The sequence below is a fragment of the Scomber scombrus genome, chromosome 19, assembly GCF_963691925.1.
Source record: "Scomber scombrus chromosome 19, fScoSco1.1, whole genome shotgun sequence".
Lineage (NCBI taxonomy): Eukaryota > Metazoa > Chordata > Actinopteri > Scombriformes > Scombridae > Scomber > Scomber scombrus.
In genome coordinates this window covers 14,123,160-14,139,042 of record NC_084988.1, presented here as the reverse complement: position 1 = coordinate 14,139,042, position 15,883 = coordinate 14,123,160, and the positions used below count along the sequence as shown (strand labels likewise).

General features: G+C 40.3%; 3 protein-coding genes across 4 annotated transcripts; 1 reads left to right on the top strand and 2 right to left on the bottom strand.

The window, feature by feature from the left end:
• Window positions 1-23: 23 nt before the first annotated feature.
• Window positions 24-3,323, bottom strand: iah1 (isoamyl acetate hydrolyzing esterase 1 (putative)). Of its 2 annotated transcripts, none has more exons than XM_062441002.1 (6): window positions 3,213-3,323; window positions 3,050-3,102; window positions 2,741-2,892; window positions 1,379-1,540; window positions 1,172-1,293; window positions 24-436 (listed from the first exon to the last, which is right to left on the bottom strand). In XM_062441002.1, the coding sequence occupies exons 1-6, from the start codon at window positions 3,273-3,275 to the stop codon at window positions 260-262; spliced, it is 729 nt and encodes a 242-aa protein (XP_062296986.1). In that variant the 5' UTR covers window positions 3,276-3,323; the 3' UTR covers window positions 24-259. The 2 variants fall into 2 exon arrangements, with proteins under 2 accessions (XP_062296986.1, XP_062296987.1); XM_062441003.1 differs by having other exon boundaries at window positions 2,741-2,871.
• Window positions 3,324-6,271: 2,948 nt separating this feature from the next.
• On the top strand, window positions 6,272-8,734 carry LOC134000839 (uncharacterized). The gene has a single exon (XM_062440334.1). It carries the CDS (start codon window positions 6,272-6,274, stop codon window positions 7,292-7,294), a length of 1,023 nt encoding a protein of 340 aa, XP_062296318.1. The 3' UTR covers window positions 7,295-8,734.
• An 856-nt stretch (window positions 8,735-9,590) lies between these two features.
• On the bottom strand, window positions 9,591-15,661 carry LOC134000938 (cleavage and polyadenylation specificity factor subunit 3). The gene is made up of 18 exons (XM_062440462.1): window positions 15,591-15,661; window positions 15,405-15,468; window positions 14,806-14,903; window positions 14,182-14,310; window positions 13,921-14,098; window positions 13,656-13,745; window positions 13,411-13,561; window positions 13,079-13,254; window positions 12,842-13,000; window positions 11,949-12,095; window positions 11,676-11,828; window positions 11,413-11,521; window positions 11,178-11,276; window positions 10,913-11,007; window positions 10,179-10,266; window positions 9,994-10,060; window positions 9,797-9,893; window positions 9,591-9,692 (listed from the first exon to the last, which is right to left on the bottom strand). The coding sequence occupies exons 1-18, from the start codon at window positions 15,659-15,661 to the stop codon at window positions 9,591-9,593; spliced, it is 2,073 nt and encodes a 690-aa protein (XP_062296446.1).
• Window positions 15,662-15,883: the final 222 nt, after the last annotated feature.

Below are 15,883 nucleotides of genomic sequence, written 5' to 3'. Positions count from 1 at the left end.
GTTGATTGCTTTGCATTACTTACTCAGCTCAAAATAAAATCTTTATTGTGCATTTTGAACCTTAATACACAGTCTTACATTACTGGCAAATAAAAACCACAGCTGCTTCATTCTTTGAAGCATAAGTGCAGTCCATTGTCATGCTCTCAATGTACCAGGCACCACAAGGATGCTGGTGAGTGTTTTCTTCTCTACTCAAGTTTCAGCTCTGTTGGATCCTGAAGGAAAATGTTTCCATATAAAGCCACTGTCCTCCAGTTCACTGGTCACAGAGCAGGCTGCTCTCTGGGCTCTTACTGTCCACGTCTCCCCAGTAGGGCAGGATGAAAGGCAACTTTTCAACTCGGCTCTCCAGCAGCTCCCACAGGTGCTGTGACACAAACTGGTTGCCCTTCTCTGAGAGATGCAGCCCATCAGATAGGTAAAGTGTGTAGTCCTGTGGAGCAGAGGACATCACAGGATTTTAAAAGATAAAAGACTCATACTTTAAATATAATACATTAAAAGGATAATAATGAACAGTTACACAACTGCTACCTATATGAGATTGTTGAAAAATCATCCTGAAAATAAGTGGAAAAATTAGGGATCCATAAAATAAAGTGTTACTGAAATTGTAGTTGCTAAGTTTAAAAACAACAATAAAACAACTTAATATGTTAATATTCTGTATAAACTACATGCTGAAAAGTATGTTTTTCTCTCAAAGAATTCATATGTAAAGAAACAAATAAACCAGTATAACCAACTGAACACTTCTTTCCCCATTATTCTTCAAATCTTCACCACTGTTTTTGCTAAATGTCTAAATCTAAAGTTAATCCCATACTTTCAAATTAGTGTAACATTTAGGGAGCCGTAAAAGAAATCATTATCATCATTCAGTATTCAATCATATCAGCTGACTCAGAAACCCAGAATTTAGATGAACTGCCTGTTTCAGTAACACTTATTCATATATTTGAAATTTTCTAGGAGCTTTCCTGAAAAGAAAGACCTATTTTGGTACTAATTACAGAGGAAATTTCCTGAAATGTAAATTCAAGTAAATATTTATTCTCCATGTATGTTGAATTATGTTTCCCTGAAGACAAAGTTCACATTTCTTTCATATTAAGCTGAAACTTTGTGGAAATAATTTAGAAATGCTGGTTCTGTTATGACTGCCCACCTGTCCGTCTTTCTGCATGAGTGTCCAGAGGTCCAGGACGTCTGCACCACACTGACCGGCTGCCTGGACACATGCCTGGGCATACTGTCCTACTACAGAGTTGTGGCGATTGAGAGGACATCCTGGAAGAAATATAAAGAGTCACTTGTGATTTTTGCAGGCCTGGAGTGTAAAAATGGAAAATGGAAAAGAATGAGGGAGTGTTACCTTTCTGCATACACTCCTTCTCCCACGCCGACTCCTGAATAGGAGGAGGGGCGATGAAAATAACTTTGTCCGCCGACACTCCGGCTGAAGCCAGGAGCCTGGTGATCTCCTTCAGGTTCTCGGAGTACTCCTGCAGAGGGATGTGCTGCTGAGGGTTCTGATCTGTGACAACAGATGGAAGGAGTCAAAATCGGAAAGGAACATGAGGAAGGAACTGTTTTCTGTTTTTCATTTGAAAATATAAAGAGGTGCAACTTCTCGTTTTCAAAAGTCATAAAATGGATTACATAGGAATATTCAAGAAACAGAGTATTGCACTCCCATTAAGTTGAAGGACTTGCAAAAGGAGAAATAAACATAAGAATAGTAAAAATTAAAGCATCATATATCCTGACATTTAGTCCCAAGTATGTTGTAAGCACCAAAAATGCTGGATCCTACATTTACCATAGTGCAATCAGTGGCATCTTTTCATTAGACTCTCTCTGTGTGGCAAACACCTTCAAATTGCCTAATGCTAGGGCTGCAACTAAGGTTTCTTTTCATTATGAACTGTTATGTCATTATTTTATTAATTAATCTGTTAATTGTTTGGTCTATGAAATGTCAGGAAATTATGAAAAATGTCAAGATGCAACCTGAAATGTCTTGTTTTGTCCTGACCAAGCACATACATTCAGTTTACTATCAAAGAAGACTAAGGAAACCATAAAATATTCAAGAAGCTGCAATCAGAATATTTTTAGCATTGTTTTCTTTAAAAATGAATCAACACGATTAATGTATTATCAAAATAGTTGCCAATACATTTTCTGTCAATCAGCTACTCGATTAATACACTCATTGATGCAGCACTACCTACTACATACTCATTCTAAGCTGGTTTATGTAGTATGTAGTTATACAAGTATAATAAAAAAAGTTATAATAATGGTGTTGTGATTTTTGAGCATACTCTCAATAGACACTACTGTCCCACAAGGCAATGTACAAAGGAAATGGAGATGTAAGGGTTTTTTGTATCTGTAAAAAACATATATGTACTATTAAAACTATAAAGATTAGCATATATGATTAGTAGTAGTGACATTTTGTAACACAAGTTTATGTGTTAAAATGTGAAAGTCTCCAAACCTAAATCGATATTAACCCAATGACATCGTTGTGATTATTATGTTAAACTTTAGAAAGCTCCGTCTGAGCATAAGAAATACTGTAACCGTCTTCATGTGTATAGTATGTTGAGTGCCTCTTCACAATGAATACAGTAGAGATCTATACTTGCAATCAGCGAAAATGTTTGCAGCGTAATGCTTTAAGTTGCAGTGGGTGAACTTCAGCCTCTTGCAGTGTATTTTGTACCTTCCAGGGCACAGTCATTGGCTCCAAAGAAGACAGTGACAGCTGCTATGTTGTTGTCTGCTGAGCTCTGACTGTTGATAAGACGAGGAAGAACAATTTTGGCCCATCTGGAGTTGTATCCAGACAGTCCTCTGTTCACAACATCACACTTTCTGAAGGGAAAACATGCCAGGTTAATATATTAGTCAAAGTTGCATGGAAGATTCAAAGTCACAGATGTACCATTTGGAACTAAAAACTGAAGCACTTATGAGTAATTATATGAAAAATACAACATAAGTCAATAGACAATAGACGGGAAACACGGACCTTGCTAATTTGTCAGCAATTGCCGAACCCCAACCATGGGCTTGAAAAGAAAACTGAAAGAAAAAAGCACTGTTAGCTAGCATGATAGCAGATCATGCTAATTAACGATAACAACGAACAAAATGCACAATACTACTGTCGATATTGATATGCAGGAGCTAACCTGTGTGATGGAGTCGCCGAATAAAATCACTTTAGGCCAAACGATTGTTTTGAATTTAGACATGATGAAGCTGCAGGGAGAACCAGGCTGCACAGAGTGGGCCAAACTTCCGGTTGTGGGCGGAACTTCACAATAAAAGTCTTGACATCATGACTTCCATGAGAGGTTGTTCCTGGGTAACAAGTTTTATATATCATAATTACTTATGTCTAAAAAATATACAAAGTGGCTTATGTTCCCTTCAAACTTTGCTTTTGTGACCAGGACAGTGATGTTTTGAAATGCACCTATTTCGGGCGAATCTGCACATTTTCATTTACATAAAGTCAGGGAAAAAAATTCAATTACACTGTGTGAATCACTTTTACGTCCTCTATCATCGTTTCCGGTGATTCATATGACGGTTTTTCTGATTTCATGAGAATGAAAACGTACCAACTCGCCTTCTTTCCCATTATTCGATCAAGACCCCTTGTGAAGGTTTGGCGAACCCTAGTGGGGGTCGGGACGCCCAAATTGGGAACCTGCAATAAACGCTATGTTTTTTTCCCCCCGCCGTATTCAGTGAAGACTAGTGATGTGTCGTTCGCGAACGAGCCGGCTCTAAGAGCCGATGCTTTGTAGTGAACGAGAAGAGCCGATGCCCGTCGGAGAGAGCCGAATCTTCAGCCTCCTGTTCAGCAGTCCGTTTGGCTGAGAATCCATGCAGGCAGGGGCGGGAGTTTATTTTGATGGCCACACCATTCGGCCAATCACATGCGAGGACAGACTAGGATCATACATTATGTGAAAGAAGGAAGGGGGGCAGACGCTCCAAAGACAGTGAGTGTAGTGGTACAGGCCAGATACACACAGCAGAGACAGAGGAGGATGTGAGTGCAAGCATGTCAATGTGTTCAGTTGTTCTGTGTTCAGTTCAAGGTTTTTCAGGTGTTTAACAGTTTGATTAAAATGTTAAACAAAAGTTACTGTATTTTTTTTGTAATGACAAAAATGCATACAAATAAGGCTTTTATGAAAACACTGAATGAAAACTTGCTTACCAATACACAAACCATTCATAATTGCTAAATCAGGCTAAAATAGAACGCTCAGACTGATACTAAATGAAGAGCCGTTTGGGAGCCGTAAGAGCTGGCTCTTCTAAGGGAGCCGCGCCAAAAGAGCCGAATCTTTGAAAAGAGCCGGTTTGCCCATCACTAGTGAAGACCCACCCTACTCTGCCTTTTATTGGCTAGTACTCACTACCTGCGTTGGTTAGATTGGTTAGATTTAGACATTAGGAGTGAGATGATTGGGTTAGAGTAAGAATATGAAAGTCACAGCCAATCAGGGATAGCATAGGGAGCAGTGGCGGCTGGTGACAAAAATGTTTGGGGGGGCGCAGTTTGATGGTTGGTGGTCCTAGGGTTAGTGTCAAATAAGCCGTAGCACCACTTCATACCGCAGCAAAAAAATAAAAATAAGAAAGAAAAACGAATCTAAAAACAACACAACACACTATAATGTCCCCTGGTTTGTCCCAGTATAGTATCTCTGACCCACAGAGAGAGGAATAAAAAATTATAACCAGATATGATAAAATGCACATTTCACTCACATCACTTAAAGATACCAGCAGTTAAAGCAGAGTTACCAATAAGGTAATATGCTTAAAAAGAGACACCACCTATATTTTAGTTATTGTGTCTTCAGTCCTGATTTCACAGTAATCTGTTAGTTGTTGCAATACCTAAACATGACAATAGATGGCGCATTAAGCACTATACACTGCTGTGATTAGGCATAATTTATTTAACTTTAATAATGAAATGTACCCAAATCAACTGTAATAGTCAAAATTACTTCCATCACTTCTTATCCTGCATTTATGCATTTTAGTTTTTTACACTTCATAGTTATGTCTTTTATAAAGTATTTTTTAACACTTTACAATATTAATAACAGCAATGCAGCTACTACCTGATCTTTTATATGTCCTGTTGGAGCTGCTGGATGCAGCCACTGACTGAATCTATGTTCCTCTTCTGGAGCTTGGCATAGCGGAGGTCCACATGTGGCCAGATGTGGTGAAACAGCTGCAGAAAGAGCTCAGCAATGCTAAGTCTGCTAAAAACAACTTAGCTCCATGCTATTGTCTCGATGGCTGCAGCTTTCTGTTTGATTTTTTTCAGAGAGATGTTTTAGGTCTCGTTCCCCTGTCGTTGTCCACAACGCTTCGGTGCTGACACTTTGAAACAGCAAACAGATAAAGCAATAAAAGGAATAACTCACACTGCATCCAGCTAGCCAGCTCCGTTTATCATAACAGCAGCAGGAGAAACTCTCAGCTCCTCCATCACCTGCTGCTGCTTTATCCTCTTTCTCTCTTCTAGTTAAAGTCTTGTGAAATTATTTTTTTGTAGAGAAATTACAAAATAATCTTCTTTAATTTCCGCGGCTCCACTTTAACGTCATCTCCTGAACCTACCGTCAGCAGGAGTTTGGGTGACAGCAGCTGACGGGAGGGCGTGAATGACAGCCGGAACTGTCCAATCACAGTAGATTAAAAAACATGAAACAACAACAATTCGCTGCCAATAAAAGTGGGCGTGTCCGGGGCGCACTGAGCTGCGCCCCGTGGGAAACGTGACGCAGGCCAATGAGAGAGCAGATTCAGGTCACATGCTTGTCAAAAGTTTGAGGGCTTGCATTGACTTCCATTAGTCCGGCGCCCCACGTACAGGAAGTACATATAGAAATTAATAAAATACCATTTGGAATCGATTTATAATGAATGATGATAGGTGCTTAGAGGCTAACAGGACCATCTTGCAAACAAATACTATTTATTTCATAATTATTTAGCATTTTCTAATTCATTTATGTTTAATATGTTTAAGTAGATTTTGGCCAGATATTTGATGGGGGCGGCGCCCCAGCGCCCCGCATTGACCGGCCGCCACTGATAGGGAGGGTCTTCGCAGAATGCGGGTGGGGTGTTACTTCATAACTCACCGCTGAGAGGCGCTGCAGCTAGATAACGTGTTATATCAACCTTCTTCTGCGGTTCTGCGAACATGGCGGAGCTCCGGCTTCGTTTTGGCAAGGGAGCTAACGCTATTGTGCACAAAATATGTCACCGGCACCTCCTTGAAACTCAGAGCAAACACGGTAAATGTGCCACAGTCGTCCCGTCTCTGTCTGCTGGGTTTCTGTCGGTTGACATTCACAATTGCGGCCAGAGTGGAGCCGTTGACGTTGTGACCGCTGGAGCTCCACCGGACGGTTACACAAGGGTAAACCTGCCGCCCTGCACCGGTAACTATGTGTGGGGACATGGCTCTGTGGCCGAAGGGGACACTTTTATTGGACTTAAGAAAGACTATACGGTTTCTGAAGAGATTTGCATTCAAATTAGAGGAAGACATATCTCTCGGTACCGGAGTCCAGCCGAGTTTCGGAGGACTTTCTGCTCGCCAAGGACTCTTCGTAAACACTTGTGTTTGAGACCCGGACAGGTGGTGTTTATCAGGACTTTCAGCGAGGAAGGAGGCCGCTCTGTGCCGCTTTACAGAAGCAAAACAGGCTATTATGACATCCTTGAGGTGTCACCCACCGCCACTCAAGCCCAGATAAAAACAGCCTACTACAAGCAGTCCTTCATCTACCATCCAGACAGAAACTCCGGCAGCGACGAGGCCACTGTCCGCTTCTCGGACATCAGCGAGGCTTACGCCGTGCTGGGTCACAAGGGGCTGAGGAAGAAGTACGACCGGGGTCTGCTGAGTCTGTCCGACCTCACATCCAAACCCTCCGCCAAGGACACCGCCGGGAGCTCGGCCAAACAACATCCCGAGAGTCGGCGGTCTACCGTGGGAATAGAAAGACGAGGAGATATCTTTGATTTCGACGACTTCATCAAGTCTCATTACGGCGAGCAGCTGCAGAGGCAGCAAAACATCCGAGTCCGCAAAGAGGAGATGCTGAAGAAGAAACAGGAGACGGTGGCCGAGATGAAGCTTGGCTGGATGTTGGAGCTGGGAGTTGGGGTTCTTATGATGATGGCCGTGGGTGTAATAATTAGCTTAAAACGGGGCTGAAGTGAGGAAGGATGGATCACTGGACACTGATACTGTTGGGGCTTAGGGCTGGGCAATATATCGATATTATATCGATATTGTGATGTGGCATACGTGTTGTCTTTTCACTGTTTTAAAGGCTGTATTACACTAAAGTGATGTACTTTTCTGAACTTACCAGACAGTTATTTGTCTTTACCCACTTAGTCATTACGATCAAATTACTGATGATTGTTAACCAAACATCTCTGTGTAAATATTTAGTGAAACCGCAGATGGTTATCTCTACAATATTGTCACAATATTGAGGTACTTGGTCAAAAATGTTGTGATATTTGATTTTGTCTACAACACCCAGCTCTGTTGGGGCCCTTTAATCATCACATGTCACACAGATGTTTAAGTAAAACTTCATCTTCTACCCCAGAGACATGAACAATTAAATATCTGTAAAATCACAAAGTATGATTCACAATCATCCTTTGTGTCAGTGTGACAGTGCAATAGTGCAATATTTTTTAAAGATCACATTCTCCTCCTGCAAGTTGCAATCCAAAGACTTAACTGTAATGTGCATTAGAGCTGCAACAATTAGTCAATTTAATTGTTAACTAATAATCAGTAACTACTTTGATCATTGTTCTTAGTCACTTCTTTAAAGCATACATGATGTAAACTGAGTATCTTAAGATGTTGGACTGCTGATCAGATAAAATAAGACATTTGAAGACATTACACTGTGCTCTAAAGAATTATTATAACAGACATTTTCCAGTATTGACATTTTATGACAAAACGATTAAGTGGTAATAAATAATGATCGTTAGTTGCAGCTGTAATGTGCATAAAGCTGTGATGATTACTCAGTTACTTGATGAGGGAATTATCGTCAACTCTTTTGGAAAGAGTTGAGAGTAAGTTTCAGGCACAAATGTCTAACAATTGTGTTGCCAAAATATATTTGAAGTTTTATGACTGTTGATTGGCCAAAACAATAATTTGAAGCCATCACCTGTGGCTTTACGAAACTATGATGGGCATTTCTCACAACTATATGGCATTTTATAAATAAAATTATAAATTGCCACTAAAAAAAAACTGGTAACTGGAGCCCCACATGTGCATACGAGTAAGCATGTGCCACAAAAGAAGTGCAATATTTATATGAACACATCAAAGAAAAGTGTTCATTAGTTTCTTTTCCTTTTATTTTTTGCTTGGTGATCGAGTCTCTTTTAGTTCTGTTTGTCATGTTATGAGCATTTCATCACATGCTGACAGAGAAACCTGCAGTGGTTAACAACCTTTTAGTGCCACTGTTAAAGACTTTTGACTTTTATAAAGTCATCTGTCACACATATTTCTATTTATGGAAGCAAGTTTTGATTATGGTCTCAGTTTCTTGAGAGACCATTAAACAGGGAAATGTACAGTTGTGGTGAGATGGTTGAGTTGAATAATGTGCCTTTTGATGATATTTATTGTTAAAATCCAATAAATTGTCAAGTTCTTTGACTAATAAATGACTTCTGAGCCGTGCCTGTCAGCGCACAATGAAATGTTGTTTGGGGTCTTTTGTTTAAATGCACCACCAACCTAAATCATCAATATGAACTCATTAAAACATGCAAAAAAACCTAATTAAAAAAACAACTGACTCAACACACCAATGTATGTAAAAGTTCTTATTTTAATGTTTTATTTACACTGAACACAAACATTTAGTGCATGTAGATATTCACAGTTCACATCACAGGTTAAAGTAAACATATCAGTACACATTAGTAACGGACTCGGGTTGAACAAAACCTCCAGTGCATCAACACAAATACTGTCATTCAATATTAAAAGTTTAAATTAAATTAAAAGTGCCTGCATATCAAACAACATTAACATCTATTAAACAAAACTACATAGCTTATTTATTTTCTCCTCTTACACTCATCTTCCTTCATGCTGATGTCTGTCTTTTCATATCCCATCATTGTGTTTGGTAGCTGAGGTCATCAGTTACACTAACTTTAAACTACAAAGACAGAGAGATCAATGACTTTTATCAATTAGGATCTAAATAATGAACTGATCAATCATCTGCACTGCGCTCATTTCTTTTGTCAGGTGTATTTTGGATAAAACGAGTCACTTGTTATCCAGTTTATAGTGCACAAATCCGAGCCACTTATTCCCTTAAATCACAGACTTTGTGAAAACAATAATTTTAGCTTTTATATCTGCAATGATCAAGCCTCCAACCTTCTGTAGGTCAAAGGTTAACTGTAAGTGGTTATGAATGCTGCAGTCGTGTCTACACACACACTCAGATGACAGGATTGAGGGCGTCATAGAGCCGCTGCACCGCCAGCTCCACCATCTCTCTCAGGGAGTCGTCCTCAGTGTCGTCGTCCTCACAGCAAACCGACTGGTGAGGGGAGAGGAGGCCGGTGAGAAAGACCCGAAACAACAGCAGTCACGCACCAAACACACCGTCCTGTTCCTTAATGTGATAGACTGAAAGATTCTCACCCTTGTTTCCAAGCAGATGTGAACCGTCTTCCCGTCTACTGTCACCGAGATGTTTTTGCCATCACTGAAATCCACAAATTCCTCTCCAAACATGTCTCTAAAGACAGAAAGAGGACACATTATATTACAGTACACCCACCAAACACAGTGATCCGTGTGTGCAACAAGTAAATATAAAAAGCTTGTGTAGCACTCACTGCAACATGACCTCCAGTCGCCCTTGGAAGACGTCCATGTCCATGATGGCACTCTGCGTCTCCATGACTGTTAATGAAACATACATTTATTCACACTCAATAAGACATTAGAACATTTTCTAGTGGTTCAATTTCAGTGAGAGTCAAAGAAGAAATGTAGATGTTCATAGTTTGATGTTTCCAACCTTTCTGAGCCTTTGGGTTGGACTGGACCTCCAACACTACAGTGGTGACAGCATCGGCGTACATGTCATTCAGAGGGTTAGCAATCCACTGAAACAGGGAAAAAAAGGTGGTTGAGCTGAGACTGCAACCTTTATACAAAGCAGAAGATCTACCGTCCCTTTTGCCCCAGGAGACTACCGGCTGCACAATTCTTTTAAATCATGACTGAAGACTATTTTGTTTGCAAATGCTTTTTATTAAATTTAATTTTAGGGTTAAAATTGTACATGTTTTATCTGTCTTATTCTATTTTAGTGTAATTTTATTTCCAATTTAGCACTTTTTGAATAGTATTTAAATGTATTTTTTATATTGCAATGTGTTGTTTTTATATACTGTCTTGATACCTTTTATGTTTTATATAAATTGCCTTGTTTTTGACATATGCTTTACAAATAAACTGTACAAATAAAAATAGCATGTACAGTGCCCATAGAAAACCATCATATTCTGTCAAAATCCTTACCCCTAGTCACCCTGGAATTGAAAAAAAAATCAAAATTTTTCCAGTTGTAATAACACATTCAAACCCTTAACATCAATGTGAAAATAACAGTTAAAAAAATTCTGAAATACCTGGTTTGAATGAGTGATCAGCCCCTTATAGTAACCATTATTTACATACATACATACTGCTTTACATTAAGAAAAAATTACTCAGCGGGACAGCAACTGGTTGAAGCTGCCTTCTTACCTCCAGCAGCACCATGCCGACTTCATGGATCAGAGTGATGCTTTTAAAGATCCTTAAAGTGTTTTTCTCGGTTCCATCCAGCTCCTCCACGTCACCTGAGACGAAGAAAACAAAAAACAGAAGTCTGAATGAGTTGAACTCAACAATATACACACATTTCAGTCAGAAGCTTGGACACACTTTCTCATTCAAGTAATCAGAAAGGTGTGTCAGAACTTTTGACTGGAACTGCAGGTGCTGTTCTACACAAATGTAGAAGTCTTACCAGTGAGGTTCCTCAGATGGCACACAAGCAGTGAGTAAGGTCCGGTGAAGGGGATGGCCTGGGTCTGTTTCACTGTGCTCATGGCTAACTCTGTGTACGCTGCAAAACACACACATCAAATCAGCAGCAAATCTCTGCACAGATTCACACCAGCAGCTCCGTTTCTGATTAGTCAATGACACTTCTGTTTTAGTCGCAGGTACCTGGAGGATTTGGGGAGTTGAAGGATACTCACTAGACAGGTCAGAGGGATTGAGGATGTGGTAGTTGAAGTTCTTCTTCACCAGTATGCCTGACACCCTCTGGCCCTGAGCACACTTCTTATCAGCCAGAGAACCCATCACCTGAGCAGAGGAGCAATGTTCAGTTTGAAAAGGTGGGTTTGTGTTAAAGATGACAAAACTGGCTCAACTTGACATTATTAAGCAGGAAGGGAGCTTAAAAAGTCTCATATAGAGGAAAAAATGGATGGAGGCAGACAGGCAGTTAGTTCATTACCTTGGCTAGTTTCTCTCCTCTGAAGTTGAGGGTGACAGCTTCTGTGTTGCGAGGGTTGTGGACTTCGATGTGAACCTGGTCATTATCCTCATACTCTCTGATCAGCGCAGCCTTCAGACGGGCCATCTCATTCTGCTCCCCGTGCACCAAGATCTGAGGATGACATGCAGACCAGAGAGCCAAGAAGGATTAAAGCTTTTTTTTCATTTATAATTGACCTGACTGTCGGGTTCAGAGAACAGACCATTTGAAACTTTTTATTTTTCCTTGTACCACGTGTGGAGGTTTGAGAGCCCTGATGAACTCGCTGGTCTGCTGGTAGTCTGTGTGGGCGGAGAAGGAGATGTAGTCCACTGACATCTTCAGCTGCAGCTTCTGCCCTGACATGGTGGTGATCTCCTCTGGCTCAGACATGATATGCTGCAGAGCGTACACAGTAAGCACAATGGTTTGCATTCATATATTAGTTATGTATTTGTAAACATTTTACTGCCTCACAACAGACACATTAGATTTAAGTGTAGATGACCAGAACATCTGAATAAGTAACTCCCCGTCTATACCGCATGACAGATTAGCTTGGTGATATATTTTTACATTCCTAAAAGGATCAAGTCTGTCCTACAACAATAGTCAGGTGCCCAATTGAACACTGGTTTGTTCTGCTGTAATTCTTCCTCATGTTCATAGTGGACATTAAAACATGTATTTAAAAGTTTATTTGACGCTAATATGAGGCTTCAGTCATCCAACTGAATCAAATTAAGTCAATATCTTTCAAAGCTACTGTCTTTTTTGTGCCAAATTCCCTCTTTTTGTTGCGATTCTTCCACTGTAGCTGAATAAAAAAACAACAGTCTGTCAAGACAAAAAAAGGGATTTTTTTACTAACAAGATTGCAACTGACATACATACACTTTATTTGACTCACTCAGATGGTTGAAGCTTTATATAATCGCCAGAGTGACTCTGAAAAATATGTTTCCGAAACGAGGACTGTGGATTGTGTTCTTCATCACTTACATTGTAAGCGTATTTGGAGGAGATCTTCAGGGTCAGTATGAACAGGAGGAATGATGTCTCTCTGTTTCAGTGTTCATTTGGGCCACCTGACTGTTATTTTGAGACCTGTCCTTTAATGAGCCATTGACACAGCTGTACATTACCTTGGCCAGCGTGCCTTCCACACAGTAACCAGCGATAATGACTCCGTTCCTCTTGTCAGTGCACCAGCTTTCAAAGAGCTCTCTGGAGAGGCCGCTCTGCATCATACCCGGGGACGCCATCACCACACTGGGGCCAATGTCATCGAAGTGATCCATGCTCTACAGAGGACAGATGCCACATTTAGAAGACTACAGATATAGGACAGCGTGGGTGTCTGGATCTGTAGCGCTCTCCACCTTGAGGTTGCTGATGTGCTTGAAGACAAAAGGGTTGTTGATATTGATGGCTTTGCGGATCTTGTCATTCATTGCGTTGACATAGGTCTGGTACACGGCCATGCACTTCTTGGCCAGGGATGAAGCATAATAGATGGGGATGTCGTGGAGCTCTGGGTGGTTCTGCCAGTACTCATCTACAGGGTGACATGACACAGCCTCTTCTTATCTCCTCATAACTGAATGAGGACTTTAAACAAGTGTAATACAATGCAAAGTGTCTCTTTTTCATGACAGGGGAGCAAAACTTTTTTTCATGAACATTTAGAGAAAAAACAATGTTGCTTTCTTACCCAGGATGAGCAGCAGTTCCTGGGCCCGTCCCAAGGCGAACACAGGGATTAAACAGCGGCCTTCTCTGTTGACAATGTCGTGCACTGTGTTGCAGAACCGAGCCTCACGCTCCTCCCTCTTCTCATGGATGTGTGTGCCGTAGGTCGACTCCTGGAATAGAAAAAGAATAGTAGGATTCACCAGGTTGCAAAAAGTAGATATCAATGTGAATGCTTAATGTAAAAATGTTGCACTTTTGGCGTACTATGATCAAGATATCAGGTTTGACACTGGGGATCTCAGCTGCCATCAGATGCCTGTCTTCTTGTCGGGAGAAGTCTCCTGTGTACAGCAGCTTTGGAGGGGAAAAAAATGGAGTAAGTACATTTTAGCAAAGGAAGCACAAGAAAAACAGGCGGATAATAGACGTTATGAATAAACTGGATTTAAATTTTCAGCAACAAGGATCTCCGAAACAGAAAATATCATTACAGGACACAAGGGTGTCCTGTAATTACAGGACTCGTCACCTTGACTCCAGCTATTTCGATCATGAACATGGCAGCTCCCAGCACATGACCGGCGTGGTAGCACCAGAACTTGATTCCCGCCACCTCCTTGACCTCGTGGAAGTTGATGGTCTCGATCTTATCCATGCTCTCCTCCAGGTCAGTCTCAGTGTACAGCATGTCATCTGCAGAAATGTTGCTGTAATAAATTGAAACAGTGAGTTAATATCAAGGGAGTTTCATCACAGTTCAGAAAAATGAGACGATCTCTCCTTTCCCAACCTGACTTTGACGTAGTCTGACAGTAGCCAGCGGTAGATGGCCTTAGTGGCATGAGTCATGAAGGTGCGGCCTTTGAAGCTGGTCTTCTGGAGGAACCAGGGCAGAGCTCCACAGTGATCCAGGTGGAAACTGGCGAGAGGACAGATAGGTCAGCATCAAGGTAAATATCCTCCTCATTATATCTGAGAGCTTTTATTCTCATATGAACCTGCTCGCACTTTGACTTCCTCAGATGGGGGCTTTATATCTGTTCCAGACTCTCAGCTGAAGACCAAGGGGGTCTGAAGAAATAAGGGAGGCTGAGACAGTGGCTTCTTTAAAATCTAAAATCCTTCCCTGATTTTCATTGATTCTAGTTGTATTCTGTTTGATGGGTTTTTCTATTTTTAATTATTGTCAAGCTGGCTTTTTTCTTTTTTTTTGTTTAGTGATTTTAGCTTTTTATTGCCTTGTGATTTATGTAATTCTATGGAAGCTCTTTGTACCTTTGTTTTCATAGTGCTATATAAATAAAGATATTATTATTATTATTGTTGTTGTTATCATTATTATTATAATTATTATTATCATTTATTTTTTTATTACTATTATTATAAGACATAGAAGAGATAAGGCAAGACTTACTGGCTGATGAGCAGCAGGTCTATCTCTGCAGGGTCAATCAAGTCTATGTAAGGGAGAGCATCCATTCCCTCCAGGCCAGGGTGGATGCCACAGTCCAGCTGCCAAACACAAACAACACAGAACTACATGTTATAATGTCCTACATATACAGAATATACCATATAGATATTAAAAAAACACACACCATAATAGTTCTTATAATTATTCCTGCTGACCTTAAATTAAGCCTAAATCAGATATTGTAGTTGCCGATTTGTTATTGGGTCAAGGAATATAATAATACTCAGACACAGCTCCCAGTACCTCCCACTAAAAAAGTGCTGCCCTACCTATGTAAATCACAGGAACATTGCACACATGTATATAATCTCAGGAATTTCTGCATATTGCACATTTATATTTTGCAGATTCATTTTACACAGATTCTTTACTGTGTATAGTATTTTATTGTATTTATTTGATCACTTTCACCCTTATGCTGCTACTTTTTTTTTTTTTTTTTTTTACACTATAATGCTTGTTTCAATTTCAATAAATATAGTCTTATCTTATCTTACAACTGCAGCTTAACCTCCATCACACATGAAACAATTATTCACCATGATTTTCCTTCCTTTGAACTCCAGGATGATGCATGACCTCCCAACCTCCTGACCAGCACCTCTGAGCAAATATAAAATAATAATTAAAAAATTAAAAATAAAATAAAATAAAAAGTAAGATAGCGTTAATTATGGTTGTATATAAAGAAACTGGCTCAATGAAATGGATAGAAAAGAGCTCACAGCGGACGGATGAGGAGCTGGTCACTCTCCTCTGCGGGGACGATCACCTCCACTTTGCGTTTCGTAGCCATGTGGACGAAAATATTACAGCTGCATTGTTAAAATATAAAAAAATACATTTGACATATTAATAAATCCGTGTTGGATTGAATGAATGAGAGGGGCGGCCTCTTTACGTAACGACACACTTCCGGTGGCGCACCAAAACACCGCCGACGAGAGTCAAAGGTGATGAGAAATGTTCCGAGACAGATGCTGGCTGCAGTTTGAGCTAATTTACCAAATAAATACGC

Bases quoted from the DNA above. Each gene is read 5' to 3' on its own strand.
- iah1 (XM_062441002.1), bottom strand. From the start codon at position 3,275: ATGTCTAAATTCAAAACAATCGTTTGGCCTAAAGTGATTTTATTCGGC. The intron at 2,893-3,049 runs GTCCGTGTTTCC...TTTTCCCTTCAG, and splicing joins ATTGCTGACAAATTAGCAAG to AAAGTGTGATGTTGTGAACA. The intron at 437-1,171 runs GTGGGCAGTCAT...TCTGCTCCACAG, and splicing joins TCATGCAGAAAGACGGACAG to GACTACACACTTTACCTATC.
- LOC134000839 (XM_062440334.1), top strand. From the start codon at position 6,272: ATGGCGGAGCTCCGGCTTCGTTTTGGCAAGGGAGCTAACGCTATTGTG.
- LOC134000938 (XM_062440462.1), bottom strand. From the start codon at position 15,661: ATGGCTACGAAACGCAAAGTGGAGGTGATCGTCCCCGCAGAGGAGAGT. The intron at 14,099-14,181 runs GTTGGGAAAGGA...AATTTATTACAG, and splicing joins TCAGACTACGTCAAAGTCAG to CAACATTTCTGCAGATGACA. The intron at 13,562-13,655 runs GTACGCCAAAAG...TTTCTATTCCAG, and splicing joins AACCTGATATCTTGATCATA to GAGTCGACCTACGGCACACA.